Source organism: Anas platyrhynchos, chromosome 4 (genome assembly GCF_047663525.1).
Source record: "Anas platyrhynchos isolate ZD024472 breed Pekin duck chromosome 4, IASCAAS_PekinDuck_T2T, whole genome shotgun sequence".
NCBI classification, from domain to species: domain Eukaryota; kingdom Metazoa; phylum Chordata; class Aves; order Anseriformes; family Anatidae; genus Anas; species Anas platyrhynchos.
Window position 1 is genome coordinate 72,753,994 of NC_092590.1, and position 19,760 is coordinate 72,773,753.

Sequence of the window (19,760 nt, forward strand, 5' to 3'; positions counted from 1 at the left end):
CTTTAATGGTTTCCATAACAAGATCATCATTTTCTTTAGAGTAATCACTGGCTATTTTATTTTTGCGTCCCATCTTCAGTTCGTTCTCATCTTGGCACCCCTGAGTGACACAGAACGTCACCCTTTGCTTACCTTTAACTGCACTTAAACATTTTTGGTTACAGAAAGTGCTTAGTTTTAAAAAAAGAAATCTCTGAAGGAGGCAGGGGTTTTGGTTAATATAGTTAAAAAACAGATTTCTGCAAGCCCTATAAATGATTACAGGATATTGTAAAATGTAGAATTTAAGGGATAAGGAAATTTAAACCTACTGCATGAATACAGCATGTTCAGGTCACAGTATTCAACGGCAGACAACTTAGTGTACTTATTCCTTGATTAGACTTCTATTTTTGCAAGAAACTTCAACAGTTTCACACAGAAGGTTATTTCTTTACACAAGGTGTTGTGTGCATGTTGTTTTTTTTTTATTTTTAACATATACATTTCAAAAATACTAAGACCAATCTGTATTAAATTTCTTTCAGTGATAAGCTTCAGGACATATGTTTACCAATTCATCTCACTCTTAAAATACCTTCATATATAAACTAGGAACTATATTCTCAGCAGGATGCAAGAAGAGCTATACACACACAGGCTCACATGCATCAAGACACTAAGCACATTTGCATTCAGGTTTGGCATTCAAGTGAGCTAGTTCAGCGCCAGTAACCTACACCTTAAAAGATGGATTTTGTACTTACTGTCCTTACTTTTATACAAGGCCTCATTCAAGACCTATAATTTAAACCAAATTGACCGCATCAAATATCCAAGTAGTTTAGAAAACCACTACTTAAGCAAAACATTAACAACACTACATTTTCATACCTTCATTTTCCTGAGCCTGGATTTGTTATCGTGACACCAAGCCAAGCAAGTCATAGTCTCTTGTCTTTCCAATGACTCTTCCACTTCTTTAGCAGTCAAAAACATCTCAATATTTACTAAGTCCTTCAAAAGCAAAGCAAAAGGAAAGTAGGGCTTGTTAAATTGTGCTGACACTTTACACAGCAGTCCATGCAACAGAACCAAAAGACAGAGATACAAAAGACACAGTTCTAGAGACCTCTTTTTTAGGACAATACTTCCCTAAAAAAGTACAGATCTCCCGTGTTATCAAAGACTTCCCCCCCACACTATTTTTTTTTTTTTTTTTTTTTTTAAGAAAAGACTTAGATGGATGTATCCAAATGATGTGAACGAGGCCCATTCTGAATTGGCACAGCCAGAAGTTATTTCCAAGCTGCACAAACACATCATGCTGTGACAGTTCAGACTTTGCTGCAGAAAATACACTGTGGGATACCATAATTCAATACACAAACAGTAATCCAGTACTAAAATATTTGATTAGCACACACTTCAATTTTGAATAAGTTCATTTTCATGTAGACTTCACAGCAAAGTGAAGAAAATTATACCACTGAAATTCTAAGTAACAAATGTTGTAGGAGCTGCAGTGAACTAAACCACTCAAATAGGTGGCATTTCCAGCTGCTAGGACAGCTGAAAATACTTAGTCTAAGACTTTCCCATGTCAAAGATAAAAAAAACAGAACTAGCATCAGACGTATCACATTCACATTTTGGATTTCATTAGCCAATTTTTTCCTTTTAAATAACCCCTATTGTTAGGAAATCACACCAGACTGCACTAGGTTTGTCAGAATGCTCATTTACAGAAGTGTAGACATACTCCGTGTACTTCTGAATCATGACCTAAGTGGTTAAGTATAGACTTTTCCTAAAGCTTTCTCTCATATGCCTTTAAACTTCAAAATATTAAGGGTAGTTTACACGCAACTACATTTTACAAAATATACGACCACAGTGCTACGTCATAAGAAGATGAAAGGGTATCACACAGCTCCAGTGCTATCAGACCCAGGTTAGGCACACTGAGGTCAGACCCCAACTAGTTGCAAGTTTACAGAATTAAATTACAATTAGACAAATACTGAGCCCTCCTACCCCCTTAACTTTATTTTAAATCAAAAATCTCAAATCAACTCGAAGAATGGTAGTTGACTCCATAAAAAATATAATTTTTTTTTGATAGTTTGAAGCACTTCCAGTTATATTCTCAGGTTAAAAAAGTGCATTGTTTTCCTGTGCCTGATAATATGACCACCTAAAAACCTCTTGCCTATGTAACTCATCTGTATAAGTAATTTGGTATCTGATGCCACCACATTTATTATCTTGTCTACATATTTTTCTGTACAGCTCAGAATGGAAAGATGACGCAAGTTAAAAATAACATCTTCATCCGTCTCCCCACAATTATTTGTGCTGTATGCATCCCCTTAATGAGCAGCATTGGTTTTTACACCAAATTAAAACAAAAACATTTTCATCTACTTCTTGAAAAAAAAGACCTGGATATGCTATGCAGACAATAAATCACCAGTTTGTTAATAACTAACTGATCTGTTAGCTTTCCCTAGCTTAAGCTTCATCAAAAAACAGTTTTATTTTTTTTTTAAATAAGCATATGGGCAGCATTTTAAGTCAACGAGCTAGTGAGAGAATCCCAACTGAATGCATTTATCAATGAGGTGTTAGTATGGCAATCCTCAGCTAGGAGCAGAAAAGACCGTAGTTGCTGCTGAGGCAGAAAAAAATCCCTTGCAAGCAAGAAGAATTCCTACATTCCTGTTGCAAATTCAAAATAAAAAGGTTCTATTTGGTACAGAAATGCTAATTAGACTTGTGTTTGCCAGAAGAAGTCAAAGCTTGGCAGTCATCTCCATTAAATAGACAGTATGTATCCAGAAAACAGAGGAGAACATTTTTAATTAAAAGATTTCCTTTCAGAACTACAATCACATTTAAATTGCACCAATAAACAGATTTTTCTTCTCTGCTGACTAAATAGAAAGTTAGGGAACAATCTCAAAAAGGCATTAAGAAGTCCATCTGCAGGGAAAGAAACAGCTCATGCAGTTGATAACAAGTAGTTAAGCCTTAATCATGCAGATTGATAGAAGGGAATAATAAGATACAATCGCGCAATAAACCTTCGAAAAAACCTGCACAAGCTCTTGTGACCCATGTTTTTGAGTTTTGCTTTCTTTTTTTGTATTTTTAATCTGATCACAATTCCCTGTTGTGGTTGTGCCTACTCTTCATGCTTCTCCAGTGTATTTCATTAGCTTGGACTAAGGAAATGGAAGAAATGGGTACCGAGAGCATTTGGCTTCATCAGAAACAGCACAGCTCTTCCACGCCGGTCAGTACCACACTCTTTGGAGAACTCCTTGAGTCCCACATGGTGTACAGATGAATACATCCACCCATCCTCCTGTGCTCTGCTCCATTTACATACATATAGCTTTTAAAACATCGCTGCTTTTTAAGTTGCAAGTGCCTACAGGGAGGGAGGCTACCAGCCCTATGATTCCGCACAGAACTCCAATAATTAAGGTATAAAACATTATGAAGAACGAGGAGTCCTTTACTCTGATTATTACTGCCTATACCCCTGGCCAACATAAAAGCTACAGCCCTACGCTGCATTTCTGTTTTCTTTTCCTTTGTAAGAACATCCCAAGCATGTATGTGCACGTCCCCTTCTTTGAGTACATCTTGGGCTCCGATCACCGCAAGTAGGAGATGGTCGGGGTTCAGCTCTGAGCTTCTCACTCCTGGTTTCTCTGCTGAGCAGCGCCCTATTTTCAGGAGGCTCCAGCACCTACCCTTACAGAAGGGACAGCCTGCAGCAAACACTCAGAAGTTACTGGATATCAAACGGCCACCACTGGAAGCATCTACTGAAGCTTTTTTCCACGGAGGGGGTGTTTAGAATTGAGCTTACATCAGCTGGAGGACAAACCTGCAGGAAGCCAGGCTCCACGAGTTCAAGAAGTCATTGAGTAACTGCCTTGGGATGGAAAATAATCACCAATTTCAACACCAGTTTCAGGCCTCAAAACTAAGTGGCACATGAAAGTGGGCTCGCTTTCATGAATTCACATGGCTGTACACAAAAGTGGTTCACAAAAATACAGTGAACATTATAAGAATAATAGCTGTGAAGTGAAACGGTGCATATAAAAGGTAGTAGGATAATTTGTTTCTAACCGCTGGCTATTTTCACTTCACGTAAATTTGAAATTAAAACCAGCTAGTTATATGTCTGTAACAAAGTTGTGAACCAAGTGAGAAACTAGTAACCACATATTCAAGCGTGGACTACTTTTTATTTAAACCTAAAGAAGATTTGTAACGTTAATCTATACTGAATTAGAATTAAGTAGTAAATTGGAAATAAAACAGTAGTTACACATACTTAGAGGAATTAAGAACATACAAAAAAGCAGTCGTGCTAAAAATAACAAAAGCCTATCAAACCTGCTCCTCTTCTGCAGGACTTGTGCAACAGCTAACAACATGCTCTAGTATTTGAGCAAAATTCCTCAACTCCAGAAGACCTTAAGCAAACTTTATTCACCTTACTATGAACTAACTGCATCTCAGTAGTCAAAGTTCAACAGCAATCACTCCATCCAAGAGTTTTGTTTTTATTGACACAAAAGTGACCTCCTCAAACATGGCAATGCAAAGCTCTGACTTTCTATTTAAAGATCAGCACAGATGCAGAAATCCTCATCCATTTTTTAGAATGGGTATTTTTTTATCCTCATAAAAGTGAAGCATCTTTACATTGTAACCACACACTGAGCACATTAAAGCTTTATGATTAAATTACAAGTGATACATTAGTTCCACAGTCATAACTAAAAGATAGCAACGTTTGTTTCATAGCAAGTAAAATTCTGAACTTCCCTACTATTTTTTTTGAGAAGGCAGCAATGGTTTTCTGTCCAATATGTAAGACTGTTTTGATAAACTCATTCCCAAGTATAAAAACCAAACTCTTCAATAGTTTCAGATCTCGATGCACAGCTTCAAGTTTGCCAGGAAAACGACTCATACATTTCAGCACCAAGTATCTCAAAACATCAATTTTGCAGCTGTTCTTACGCCAAAACCAGATTTAAAAAAGAACATTTCTATGGTAGCAATACAGCTTTTGCTCAAAGGCTCTGTAATGTTTATATGAGGGTTTTAGTTTATTTAACACATTTTAAGATTTGGAGCACTCAGGTCAACAGTTATTTATCTCCACTGGCCTCCACTCCATGCATGAGTTGAAGTCATTTATTTTATGCTATCTCCAGCCACAAGTCCAGAAAGCTGTCAGGAAAAATGTGTGATAAAGTCCCGTATAATTCACATGAACATTTATAGGTTTTGGATTAAAAAAAGAAGAGAAAAACATATGAACTATGGTCATTTCACAAGGCTCAAAACCAAATAGAAAGTACTAATATAATAAACAATACTTTATGTTCTCATATCGCCCTACAAACTCTCAAAATAAGATAATTCACCTAAAGAGTTAGGCTTATGACAAGCTTGAAAAAAAAGACTTGATTCTGGTAGAAAAAGGTATCATTTTGTAGAAAGGAAGTTTCACTTAGCGTAAAAAAGCCAACAACAATTCTTAAATAGGCTATTTGTATAAGACAGGTGAATCATAATATCATATGATAATGTTTATACATTTTTTGAACATGCAAATTGCTTTTTTAATTGCTTGCTAGCATCAATGCAAAGTTGAAAACAGGCCAGGATGCCTCAAGCTATCAGGGGCTTGATGCCAAGCGTTAATAAGATTGACTACAGATACTACATGCATAAGAGCACCATTCTCATATTAATTTTTTGCTGATGCACTTAAGCATGCAGTAGTACAGTAAACATTCATTTAAAATATTTGTATATGAAATACATTAAACACTTGGATCACTCTAAAACAACAACTTTCAAAAAGCTGCGTTAATCTTTCCGTGACTGCTCACACACCGAACTACAAAGCCCCAGCTTGCAACCTAACCTCCCTTAGCATTTCGGATGCAGTTAGCTATGAAACAGATAGAAGTCAAATCATGAACAGTTACAAACAAAATGGTTGCATTAGTCTTCCAGATTTGCACACTAATTTGTAAGATTTTCCTCTGTGATGAGTACAGAACAAGTCCAGGGATTACCTAGATGCCACGATTGCTGTTGCACAATTTGGGAAGAAGGCAGATGCAAACAGCTACAAAGGCAGGCTAAAAAAATACCTGGGGAAGGTTAGTGTATTTCTGCAACAGGGAATCAGTGAAAACCATGTCAGCCATCAGAAGGAGGGAGACTAGAACAGGCCACAGTGACACTGCCTACTTGGAAACGTGTGTGGAAAGAAAAAGTGAATTTCAGGGATAAAGTGGGACAGCACAATAGGCTGTGATGGCAGTAACGTGAATTGATTATGGTCTCCATTCCTTTGTCCCTGTTCTCTCATCCGCAGTAAAACCCTGCTGGTTACAAGAACTGAACCTTCAAAGTACATTCAGACTATGTAAAAATGACACTGAGATAGAAGGGAGAAAAATAATAAACCATGCTGTAGGTGGGAACAAAACAGCAACATCACAGTTAATGAAGTTCATTTAAAAACGAGGCAAATTAACATTAAGAGGCCTCCTTACTCTCTGCTCATAAAATAACACTGTCTGAAGTTCATTAAGCTACTATTAAGTGTTATAATGCTACACATTAACATCACTACAGAAAAAATAAACACAGTAATTGATGGAATGTCCCACTCGAAAGCCAGCTGCAGAACTAGTTGTTTGAAAGAAGCAAGGCGACGGCCAAACCACAGACTCAGACAAGCCAGAAAAGTTTGTCTGCAAAGTAAACACGGTTCTCCTTGCTGTACATAGCCAAGCCTTCACAGGAGAGCATCTTCTGTGACCTTTGTGTAGCACAGAGCTCTGAATCTTACCTGGTTATTTTTGACAGGCCCCAGTAACTTACCCCGACTGATTATCAGTCTTTGGCATGAAGAGATGCTGCTACTTCTTCTGGCAAGTGGTTCTAAGAATTAAACCCTGTTCCAACCTTATGTCTTATTTCAAGTTTGATTTTTTTTTTTGACTTTCTGATTCCACGTACTGTTTTTTTTTTTTTTTCCCAAGCATTTTTTCACTAGATTAAGAAGCCCTGTGGATTATGACTTTTGGCTCCTGTACCCAGAAATTCTCTCAACAAGCCAGTCCCACCCAGACCTGCACCTCACATTTTCCAATCGTCTCCCTCCAAATTTTCCAACAGCTTTACTACAATGTAGTCACCAAAATGTACACATTCTGGTATTGACTGCTGCAGGGCCAAATAAGAAGTGTTTTATCTGCCTACTATTTTTGCATCCTGTACTCCTGTCTCAGCAACTTCTGCAGCTCAGCAAACAGCTGCACTTTACCCAGCAGCACGCAGTAACAAGTGTCTACACCAGGGTACTTGCAACAAAGCCTCCAGAGCTTTCAAGGTGCATCAGTGGGCAGGAAAAAAGCCTCTGGTCACAGCTTTACTTTGACTGTTTTCTGTAGTAGGCTCTTGTGGTAGAGGAAAGAAGGCTAATCCTCTGCCAGGAGAGCATGAGCCCTGCAGCTCTCGTCCAAGCAGGATCAGTCTGTACCAGCAGCTATGCATTTTCTGACAAATAATGAACTCCTGTCACTGGAACAGTAATAGGAGAAAGCGTGACATGTAGAGTAACATCTACATTTTTAAGGAAATGTCTGGCAGGAAGAATGTACGATGAGAAAAGTCTAATGTACCCAGACAATCTCCATTTGAGAACTTGATAAAATTTCAATTCAAAATCTTGAATGACACTACATTGTGCTAGCCTCTCAGACTAAGTATTTTGTACTTAGCTGCTAGATATATTTACAATTAACTAACCCATTTTGTCTAAAAGATCACTAAAAAAAAACAGATACAACATCACAGCATCCTTCACATTGCTGGCTTTGAAGTGTCAAACGATTTGTAATGCGAAAGTTTGTTATTTTGGATCAATCTCGCCTCTTTCACATTTACATAATTCTAATTCCCACAGATGCTTGAGACAAACAGCAGATGTAAGGCTGTGCAGGAACTACAGCACTTTGAAATTCAGATGAACACACCCAAACACTCATTATATCAATCTGCTGAAAGTTGCCATGCCTACACTAAAAACATTTAAAGGAGCTTTTGAGTTGCTCATAGCCTAGTAGTTTAAGGTAACATCCTGGCCAGTTCAGCAACTCTTTACCAGGTAGCAGCCTCATACCTCCCTAGTGTGGAGCTGTAGGAGAGGAACACAATAACTGGCTTCAGACAAAGCCGTTTAATGGCTTTTGCCATTCTGCATTTAGAAATTCAGGTTGTCTATGTTCTGCATGACAGTGAAGCAAATATTATGTGCAAGTATTATGCTGAGTTTTATTTACCTATTTAAAATGGAAGCGTTATGCATATAAACTTGTTTTGATGAATTAATACATGCTCATGAGTTTGCCTACAAGCCATTCCTGAACTACGTACCCTACAGATTTCTAAGGGTGCAGCCATATCAACTTTTAACTTCAACATCATAGGGCCTCCTCCACTCAAACTTTGGTATTCCTAAACGCTGCTGCAGTGGGAAATAGATAGAAATCACATCATTATTACTGATATCCATCCGACTCCAGTAGAAAGTTTACTGATCCAATATTTTTGAACTGTATTATGTTGCTTACTTGTGACCATTTCTGACTTGAATTTCACTCTTACATTACCTAACCGTCTAAATTAAATGGGAACAGCCATTTCAGGCTTTTGGGGTGAAGACTGGTAGAAACACAGCTGTATCAAACAGCATTTTCTTCTTACCTGCATACATACTATCAGTCTATGGCAACGCTCTGTTTTCCTCATTCAGGAAGTGGAAGGCAGCTTTAGCAGTGCAGGGAGGCCCAAGGGAGCAGAGATCAGCCTCCAGCAGAACAGACAGGTTACCTGCACACTGCTCCTGGTGTGCACATCTGCCTGCAGTTCGCTGCCCACAGAACACCTTTATCCTGCTTGTGAACAAGAACCCCGGCTATGCATGGTCAAATATGCAACTGTCAGACCAGAGGTGCAGGCAATTGGTTTCTTAAATACGAAACTTCCTTTAAAAACTCTGAAAGCTCTAAGTTCAACACCATCTGCTCTTTGTCAACAACCAGGAGGCAAGCTTCAAAGCCCTAAACAAACCTGAGCACCTATCACACTTCGACCAGAAAATTATTGTTGGAGAGCATTCACTTTTGAGTGAGTATTATACTTTCTTATTAAAAGAAGTGCATGGCATTGTACGTGTTTGCTTTCGTTTTGTTTTTTTTAACTCAGCAGTAGGAAGATCAAGTTACTCAAGGAAAGGTTGATTTCATAAGCCGGAGCAAAACCTGATGCTGAAGCTGAGTAACACACACAAATCATTTAGCAGATCTCCAGTTGAGGCTTTAGAAGACAATTTCACAGTTTTGAGGAATTTTTTTAAAAATAAAGTGAGGAGAAAGTCCTTAGCTTTGGGGTGGGGGAATGGAACAGTGATGTGGGATACTTCGTGGAGAGATCAGGTACAAGAGCCATGCAACTTGACTTGGAAAATACAAATTTCTCTTATTCCAAAGGACATCAAAATAAGCTTTCGTGACTTGCCTTAACCAAATTACATGATGGAACACCTGAGTTTGCTGCAGGCATCTTTCCAAATATTCGGAATTGGTCAATCCATTCAAATTTGTTTCTAAATAATTAAAAGCAAAGCTGTACCTATGCACAGAAAGGAGGAAAAACTGGACTACAATGAAGAGAGGGAAAAACAGAGGATAATCAGCTTTTTGATACAGTGAGTGCTGTCATTTATGCTTATCAAAATCTAATTTAAAAAAATATTTGCTAAACCAGTTTGAAAGATAACGTGTTTTCAGAATGGCTTTCACAATATCTGCTCTGCTTTGATATTCTATGGGAGATAACAGTGACCAAAAATGTGTAAGTTCTGCAGGAGAAGGAACACACTGACAAAAAGAGACAGTGAAGATCTGAATCTCCACTTCAAGAAAATTGGCATCTCCTGTTGTTAATTAGTTTAACACTACTTTAAACATCAAGAAGCCTTTCTAATACAGGCCAACATTTATGACAGTCATAAAACTTTTGAAGTCAGTGACATACTCAGCTTTTTTTCCAATAATTCTCAAAAGCAAAAAGCACCCTGTGGTATTAATGCAAATGGGCAGTCAAGTGTTTTTGAAGGATCACGCACCTACTTCACTACTGATTTAAGACCACCAAAGTGCAAAACTGATTGGCTTGTAGAAACTATAAAGCAAGGTCATGTTAAATAGTTTTAAGCCATTAAAGAAGTTATTTCAAATTAAGTGCTCTCTTAAACATGCAACTTTGCAGTGTCACTGCTCCCGCAAGACACACACTCTGGGGTACAGCAGCTTGTCCATCCATTGGCTTGAAGATTTTTGAATCGTTTGCTCCCTGACCTAACACAGATGTTTGGTTTAAATTTACACTTTCACAGAAAAAAAAAAAAGTGACAAAAAATAAAATGTGACTATAAAACTTCCATAATATGTGTGTTAAGGCAAGGACATTTTTTCTAGTATAATAAACTAAGCAAAGACAGAAAGATTTATAGCACATGATAAGAGACTGGTAGCTTCACAATCTAGGTTTGTTTTCAAAGGTATTGGCAAAATCACTACTGTTATTACATAAGCAGTGAACATAAGGATGACTTTTTTCCCCTACCCTATTAGAACAGCACCCATTTAAAAAGACAACCACCCCAAAGAACACAAAGCAAAAGGTTACATACCTAACTTAACCATAAAGCTTACCCTACAAACAGCAACCAACTTCCTACTGGGACACCACATTTCTAACACTAGATTTGCCTACTGAATAATGGCACAGAAATATGATAGCATTTAATGTAGCAGAACATGGAATAGCAAAGTAAGTTAATAGACAACCAGCTAGCTGAACATATGAATCTGCAAATGAAAATACGCATTTTTTATATTGGTGTTGCACCGCAAGGTCACAATAGAGTCAAAATAAGATCATTATAAAGTGTAACAAGCTGATACTGATGAGCTTCATTTATATGCACTAAAAAACCACCCTTAACATCTAGTTTGTATCTTCAAACCAAACCATTTTTCACATCATTAGTGAGCCAGAAGACATCAAGAAAAAACCTGCACTAGAATCCCTTCCCCCCAGTATTTACTTTGGCACAAGCGTGACATTTCTGTCCTTGACTGTCAGCTCTCTTATTTTGATTCTCAGATTTTGGTTTACTTTCCCAAGCAGCGTTACTGTTCCTTAAAGACATAACTCACACTATGCATGTTAGCAGCTTATTTCTGTACTAACATATAACATTATACTTTATATATGCTGCACACCAAAACTTATTTCTACCTGGAACTAGTTGATGTTGGCATTTACACTTCCTTAAAATTTTCACTGAGCACTCCTTTTCATAGCTGTTTGCTTCTTAGTTTATAACCACAACTCTTCAGTGCTTATCTTCCATGACAAGAATTCAAGAGTATCATTCTTATTAAGATACTTAATTTGGAAAGCAGACCAAAATTTGCCTTGGCCCATCAATAATTATTAATACTGGACACTCTGGTGCACAGCAAATCTCCACGCAAACTGTCTGTTGCTATTTATTGGTAAATATACGACTGATTTTACAGTTTGCTATTGGCCACTGAGGCAGAATAACTTCTGAACTGTTTCCACCCATGAAGTACCCTGGTAGCTCTGCAGGTCTCTTAGCATTCAGAAGCCATGCAAGGAACTTAAGTCACGCAGGCTGAGACTTGCTCCCGAGACTGGTTTAACAGCTACTGAGAGATGCTGCTTAATGTAGGATGCACGAGCTGCAACTGAAAGGGGGAAGTTCTTTCCTTCAGCCTTTCAAATCAGTGGCAATGTTTTCAGCTATTTGGCCTGCAATCACAGAAACAATCCCAGAATGGCCACGGTTGGAACTTGTGCAAGTTCTGTCCAATTCCTTTGCTCAAAGTAGGGCTGACCAGAAGGAATTACTCAGGACTATGCCCAAGCCAGTCTGGTTTTGAACATCTCCAAGGACAGAGAGACTCCACACCCTGGCACATCTGCTGGGGAGCCCAGAACTAGATGCAGGACACCAACTGGGTCTAACTGGTGTTAGAGAGGATGGAGCACCACCCTGCACACCTGCTGACAATGCTCATCCCAATGCAACCCAAGTGCTCTTGACTCTCCTTTGCCACAAGGGTGCATGGCTTGGTTATATTCACTTGTCCACCAGCCTCACCTCTCTTTTCCTTCCTTTTTTGGGAAGCTGCCTTCCAGTCGGTCAGCCCTCAGCATGTTCTGGTGCACAGTTATTCTTCCCTTGGAGCAGGACTCTTGCTTTCCTTTGCTGAACTTCATGAGGCTCCCATTTGCTTTTTTCTCCAGCCATCTGAGGTGCCTCTGAGGGCACCACAACCCTCTGCTGTATCAGTCACACACCCTGGTTTTTATCACCTGTGGGACTTTCTGAGGAGACTCTTCCATCACCTAGGTCATTAACAATGATGTTGAACAGGACTGGATCAAGTAGTGACTGGGCTACAACACTCACGACTGGCCTCCAGCTGGACTTTTTTCCCCCCTTCCACAAAAACAAGAGGTTTGTTCCTCCCCCCACTCCTTCTCCACAACCCTTTGATCCTAGCTATTTTGCTAAAAGGACCTACCCTTCTAACAGTTCAGGATTTGAGGAAACTGAAGTGCTGCTTCTCAGAATGTGCAAAAAAAAGTCAAGCACAAAGCTGAACTTTCAAAAACAAACAAAAAGTTGCTCTTAATTATGTGGATTTTGTGGTCCCTTATCCAAGCTCCTGGTTAGGATACAGAACCTACTCAGTGGAAACAAGATTGTCTTGATATATCAAAAAAAATCAGGTAACAGACGTAACCAGATTCACTACACAGAAATGCACTCCTGAAGCCTGCAGTGGTAGAGACATTTATCAAAATTACAGTTAAGACTACAGTAAACAGAAAGAGATTACTTTGGATGAAGGAAAAATACCATGATATTTTGTAATCTCCACAGCAGAGCTGCATTATTAAGCATCAGAGAACGATTCAATGCTCATATCCTTCAGCAAGGGAGGAACAAAGAACAGGGAAGTTGTCTGTAACTAAACCCATAACACCACAAATTCTGTGCAACCATCAGGTCTCATTACCCTACTGCTGCAAATCCTACTGCTGTACATCACCCTACAGTAAGAAAGAGTGAGTGCAAAGTTAAGACTGAGGGAAGCCTATCCTCAGTTAGCCAAAAAGTAAACTCAAATGTTGCCTAAAACACCTGGTTTTAGCAAGCTGGAAGAAATACGATCTCACTGCATTCAACATGTGTAACTGAATTGTTTTGTACTTTGATGTTATGCAAATATAAATACTTCAGCTTGGAGGCAGAAGTTAAATAAGCTTATTTAATGCATTCAAAACAAAAACAAGAGCTCCTATTCAGCAGAGTAAGAAGTTACAAGGCTCCACAAGTGCACGGCTTTGTACCACGGTCTTGTAGTGTATCACAATGGGCTTCCACGTGCATATCTAAACCTGAGCTGAGCACTACTTAGTTAGGCATAATAGAACTTACAGTAAAAGTGGAAAAATATTTCCATGGTGCTTTTTCAGCACAACTAGTAAGTATGACAGCATGATGATTCAGCAGGAGAGGAGCTCCTGTTCCAAACAGAGGGAGACATCTACCAAAAGCGAAAGAGCTGCTGACCATTCCTCTGCAATTACAGGATCCCTGAATAACTGTCTCGCCCTGTTTTATTGATTCACATACGTGGGTTATCTTTAGTGAGGCACAGCAAACTCTTCAATGAGTACAAGCAAGATTATTTCCTACCAACAGTCTGTAATCCATTTTTTCCCCCTCTTCCTTGTGCTCAACATCTACCTGATGCTTCCTAATCGAAATTTACCAACATCACTGCAGTTTGAACACAATCAGACCGGTGAGGCAGCCAAGGAACAAGAGGAACGTGCAACAGATAATGGTCTTTGTATAAGACAAAGAACAGATCCTTACACTGTAATTTGACACCAGGAACTACAATCTCTTCAAGTTTCTCTGAGCTAGGTGAGGTGTTCAGCTATGTCACCTAAGAAAGGCAAGGTACAGAACTCAAAATACCCACTATTGCAACTCTATCACCACAGAAGCTGGATTTTAACCAGATGAGGTGCACACCTTCTGGAATCAGGAGCATCAAAAGAACTTAAGCTGCAGGAATCACTAAGGATCAAATAGCGAATGCTACCTAAAAAATTAAAATGTCTCTAACTAAACAATAAGTTGTTAAAAAGCAACAACACAACAGTTTTAACATCATTGTGGCTGTCAGAAGACAACAGCATGGATTCATCACTGCATGAAGAAGCTACATCAAGGCAAACATTCTCCAAACTATTATCGAACAACATATTTCAAATACTGCAGAGACATTTATGGGATAAAAGCAGCACCAACTAGCTACTAAATGAAAAGGGAAATGATAACCACAAAATTCTAGATGCTGAAATAAACTAAACAGCATAGATGTAAGACATACTGGCTACTAATAAATCCAAGTTATATCAAGATTTATTTTCCAAAGTGTAAGTCAGCTTTCCTCTCAATGTATTAAATAGTAGGATGATACAATAAAACAGTTGTTCCTCCAACCAGCATATGTCATCCCACTCAATCTGCTCACCTACACAAGTCATCCGAATGTAGCTAGACAGATGGGAAGCTCCACCAACTGCTTAGTCAGCAGCCTAAAGGACTTGAACAAGAAATTCACCGTGACATTTGAGAAGAATTTTAAGTTTTTAAAGGGCAAGGAGTTTGTCTAGAAGCATTTAATCTGTGACTAGAAATTATGGCTTCAATTTTGGCTTATTAAACACAAAAGTTCACAATTTATGTGAAGAAGAACACACGCAGGCCTAAACAGACCAACATTAATGATAAAGGCATTCTTATATATAAAAAAGCTGCTAGAGAACTAAAGTAGCTGGTTTCTATTAGCTAGTTTCACCTTCACTACCATTTTGTTTTTCTTAAGTTAGTGCACATTGCTACCAACCTCAATACCACTTTGTCTTGCTAGCTTTACAGCTGTGTTGTAGTAGCCACAGCGTAAAAGATGTTCCACCATCATACGATCCATACGTTTCTTCTTCCACATGTTTGCAGCTGCTGGCTGGTCACTACTATGTTCTTTCAGATGCTCAATCCTACGTTTGCAGAGTTTTGCACTCTCATCTTCGGCCTGGATTGACTCAACTGCCTAAAAAGAAATAATTAAACAGGAATAAATCAGAGATATTTTTTTCATTTGCTTTTAAATAAAAAAAAAAAATCAATAGGGGTTATTTGAAAGCATTCTTTATGTACTACACAGTTACTACCAACAGTGTTTGTCATTTAGAAAGACAGTTCCCATGCTAAAATGAGGTTTCAGCATGACTGGCCCAGTTTTGAGACACTCTTGCATATTAATAACCAGCAGTTTTAGCATAACACAATTACTTATGAGCATATGCACTTCTAACCAATGTTTTTTTCTGATTAACATTCAGCTGGCCTGAAAAAGGCAAGACGCCAACTACAGCAGAAACTGCTGGAATGCCCTGCAAAGACATCCATTGAGGTTCACCGTCGTCTTGTCCAAACAACTGGAACTCATGAATTTCCACCTCTAACCTATGCATGGCTTCTTCCTCAAGCAGCTGTCCTACTGAATTAGTTCTGCTGGGGAGTGACGCACAGTAAACCACATTACTTCTAATGCACTGGAGCCATTTAAATCAGTCCCTATAATAATGAAAATTATATAAAGATTTGGCCTTTTAGCACCTTTAATTCAAAGGTCTTCGAGTAATTTTTCTAATCAGCTTTGTTAAACCTGTACTGTTTTACTTACCTCTACCACTCTGGAACATGGATCTGCTGTTACTTGCTTTGGAAAAATAAATTTATCTGGAGGAAAAACAGTTGGACTCTATTTATTGAGAATAGTTTCAGTTGGAAGGCACCTATTCTTCTAACTTTTTTATTTAAAATCTACATATTGGCATGCCTAGTGCAAAACGCATCCAACAATATTCCCATAACTTTGTTTGATTAAGGAAAAAAAAACAACTGTGGTCATACTTGTTCTCCTTTAAGGTTAAAGTTACATGGTTGATTAGTTATGCTGCAAATTCTACCAGGCAATTTCATTACAGCCATATTTGTAATTTAAAGCTAGCTGACTCCATACACAGCACGTGAGAGCTGGGAGCCATGTCTGACAACACAAGGCAAGCACGCTCGCAGTACTTCTATGCCTCTAAGGTAAAAGCACACCAGAAGATAAAGGCTTACTGCCTTTCCCATCTGTGATAGATCACCAGCAGTGCAGCTTCACGTTGGGTTACCTGACTCACGGCAACTTTAAACTTGTGTTTGAGTACCTGCGTGGCTACGATGATGGAAAAGAGGTAGGTTTGTCAATTAGGCAGACTAAAAAAAGTGGGTATTTTGGCAGCCCACACTGCACTCCATGCTGGCGTGGCTCCCTTCTCAGTACTCAAGCTATTCAGGCTACGGCATCATCCTTGGATAACACCTGCAGCCCCAGAAGTACAGGCTGGTTCTAATTGTTTTTACCATGTACTTTCATTTACAGACTTCTTATGGAAGAGTTAATATTTGAAAAGCGAGCTGAAATAAAAACCTGTAAAAGAAAATCCTGCCAAGCATTTGCCCCCATTAAGCCTGCCTCTGATCTGGCCCGTCACATAAAATTCAACATCTAACCCCCTAATCGCTGTACAAGATGTTTTACTGTAATTCATATACATTTCTGTAGGCTGAGTTATTTTTATTACTAAATTTAGCTTTATTTTGTAACATATGGTTTGGAGATCAGTATTTTGTTTAAGCTATAAACCGAGTCTTTTCCTTCTCAGCAAGCAAACACTAACTCGGGCCAAAACACACTCTCACTTTTATCTCTGCGGCGTTATCAGATGTGAAGACAACCACAAGAATTATTCTGAACACAAAAAGGAGAATTCAAGGCAACCAAGCACAAAGGCTGAACCCCTTCTCATTCCAAAGGGTTCTCTTTATATGGTTTTCTACCTGTATTTATATTCCTCCCCTCTTTGTCCCTTTAATGCACTCAGAAAGGGTACAGATCCTCTTCAAAATCCTCTGCAGCAAGTCTATGTGGAATTGCCCTGCCGGACATTAATAGAACTTGAGGGAACAAGCCTATTAAAAAGGGTACAGAAGGGAAAACACAAAGGCTTAGGTTTCCTCAGGATCATTTGCAGAACCCAAGAAACCTGCTGTGCTGAAAAGCTCTAAGGGAGAGTAAGGTGTTAAATAAAGGGCTCATCTGTGTCTACTGCAGTCATCTCAGCAGTTCCTCAGATCCCTGCCTAAACACAGGAGGAAACAAATCCCACTTGGGCCCAGACACTAAAGAAAACAATGATTTTGCTCTGGACAGATTACAGAGAAGACAGTGAAAAATCTGGAGCAGAGGCAAGACCTTTGTATTTCAGATTTTTTTTTACTGTTAAACAGATTTATTTATTTTTTGCCCATTGTCCTTTCTGAGAAGATACGAGATTCCCCACAGTCTTTCAGACAGTCAAAAACAAATGAGCAATTACACTAAAATGAGGCCTTACACCCAAAACATCCAACAATGTCTTCAGACACACCCCTGCAGTCAGCAAAGATTTAACAAGTAAATAACTTACTCCTCCACATCATTACTATACACCTACAAGTAAAATCTAACACCTCAGAAACAGCAGTAATTTCTTTTTGTAAGTAACAGACAAGTGGGAAAAAAACAGTTCTGAGTCTCACAACCCAAAGATGAAAACAGCGATTAGATTTATGAAGTCTTTCGCAGACCAGGTTTTCAGTGCCTAAGTAACCTGTTCAAGCAGAAAACCCCCAAATCAACATACATGACAGCGTTTTTATGTCACAAACCTCCAAGGTATTTTGACGCTTCACTTAATAGTCTCAAGATTTATATCTGTTGGTTATTTCATTTAAGTTTTAATGAAATGCCTCTGCTACCACTTGTTTTGTCTATTTATTTTTGGAGAAGCACTACTCGAGCGCCTGGCAAGAGAGCTATTTTCATTCTTCTGCAAGATTTATTTCAAGTAAGTTTTCTGATGAATCTCAGCATGAATAGTATTCCCATCAAAAATAGGGATGCCCTATACTATATTTCATTTTTAACTCATTCTTAGAAAGATGCTTTAAAGACATGGAAGCTCAGATGCATTTCAGACAAGCGTTCCAAGCTTAACCACTCATTAAATTTGCTAAAATTTGAAACCTTGCTAAAATTTGAAATGCTTTTAATATTACCTAGGAACCTTCCAATTTGCAAGTTAACTGTCTACAAGAAGTGCTCAAGTAACAAATCCAGAACAACTTGCACTTTTTTGCACAGAGAACGCACAGCATCAAATACAATTATCTCCACTGAGGTTTACATGTTTTCCAGACTTATCTTCTACGTTGTTCTCCTCAAGCAAGGAACTAAAGCAACCACACAAACATTCCCATTAAATGAGCAGGAATTGATATATATCTATTTATTTTGCTGCCATTTCTTTTCTGGGGAGAGAGAAATTCATTTTCAGGACTGCAAACACATCAATTTTACCTCTCAGGGTTGTTTTTTTTTTTTCCTCTTATTCAGTCATGAACACTTAAGACATTTCATAAGCAGGGCGAAGCAAGATTCAGCACGTTCTGATGTTCTGCCTTGCATTTTAAGGCCTTTGTTTACACTGCCATTAATACCTATACCTTGAAAAGAGAATCTAAGCAAACAGCACTGCAGAAAAACACTTCTATTAACTAGACAAAACAATAATGAGGTAAAAGACCACTTACCTTTCGTTTCAGGACACTGAGTTTTTCAACTACTCCATCCAGGAGACTAACAACTGAGTCTACGGCAGGACAACTGCTCAGCGTCTTCTCCAGCTCTGCCACCACCATCGTAACGTGACTTGTCTCTCGATCGATGTTTTTCTGGGCGGCTCGAAACCGTTTGTTCAGCGTTTCATATGGCACCTGAAGGAGCAAAACCACGTCATTAGAATTTCTGTATTAAAGGAAAGGTCTTCTCGAGTTTAGAGAAGCGGATGGTTTTATTTGATGCTTTTAGAAAAACACCTAGGTTCCAGGACACTGGAGGTCACGAGCTGAACTTGAGTTCCCATATCAAAGCCCTTATTTAAGCTCTCTCAGCAAGGAGACTTCAAAGATTCAAAGGCACTTCAAAGATTATGAAGAACAGTGACAGGAAATAAAAGCTTGTAGATTCTTTTCTGATACCAATTTCACCTATCCTGCCTTGACTTCAGCAAGCACTGATAAAAACAGATCAGGAGAACAGAAAGCAAAGGCAAACATGTATTTAAAGGAAAGCTACAATCAAACTACAAGAGTTCACCCTTCAAAACATGATTTTGAAGTGTAACTTTCTTTCCTGAAGGTTTGGGAAAACAAATACAAATTATGTATAAAAAAAGCATGTTGGCTTCTGAAAAAGTTATACATAGTATGGCAATAGTAACTCAGGAAATGTAATAGGTATCCTAGTTGTTTCTTTTCACAAAGTACTACTTTTAATATTAATTCTTGTATTACTCTATTGGTAGGAGGCATTTCAGGCAAG

General features: G+C 38.5%; 1 protein-coding gene across 3 annotated transcripts in view; it reads right to left on the minus strand.

Annotated features, from left to right (window-relative positions):
- MAEA (macrophage erythroblast attacher, E3 ubiquitin ligase) overlaps nucleotides 1-19,760 on the minus strand; it is a 50,285-nt gene that overhangs the window by 15,452 nt on the left and 15,073 nt on the right. For all 3 annotated transcript variants that reach the window (XM_027455709.3, XM_005016135.6, XM_072037851.1), the window contains exons 2-4: nucleotides 18,971-19,153; nucleotides 15,132-15,335; nucleotides 874-996 (exon numbers count right to left, since the gene is read on the minus strand). In XM_027455709.3, the coding sequence (XP_027311510.1) occupies nucleotides 874-996; nucleotides 15,132-15,335; nucleotides 18,971-19,153 (510 nt within the window). The remainder of the gene's footprint in view (nucleotides 1-873; nucleotides 997-15,131; nucleotides 15,336-18,970; nucleotides 19,154-19,760) is intronic.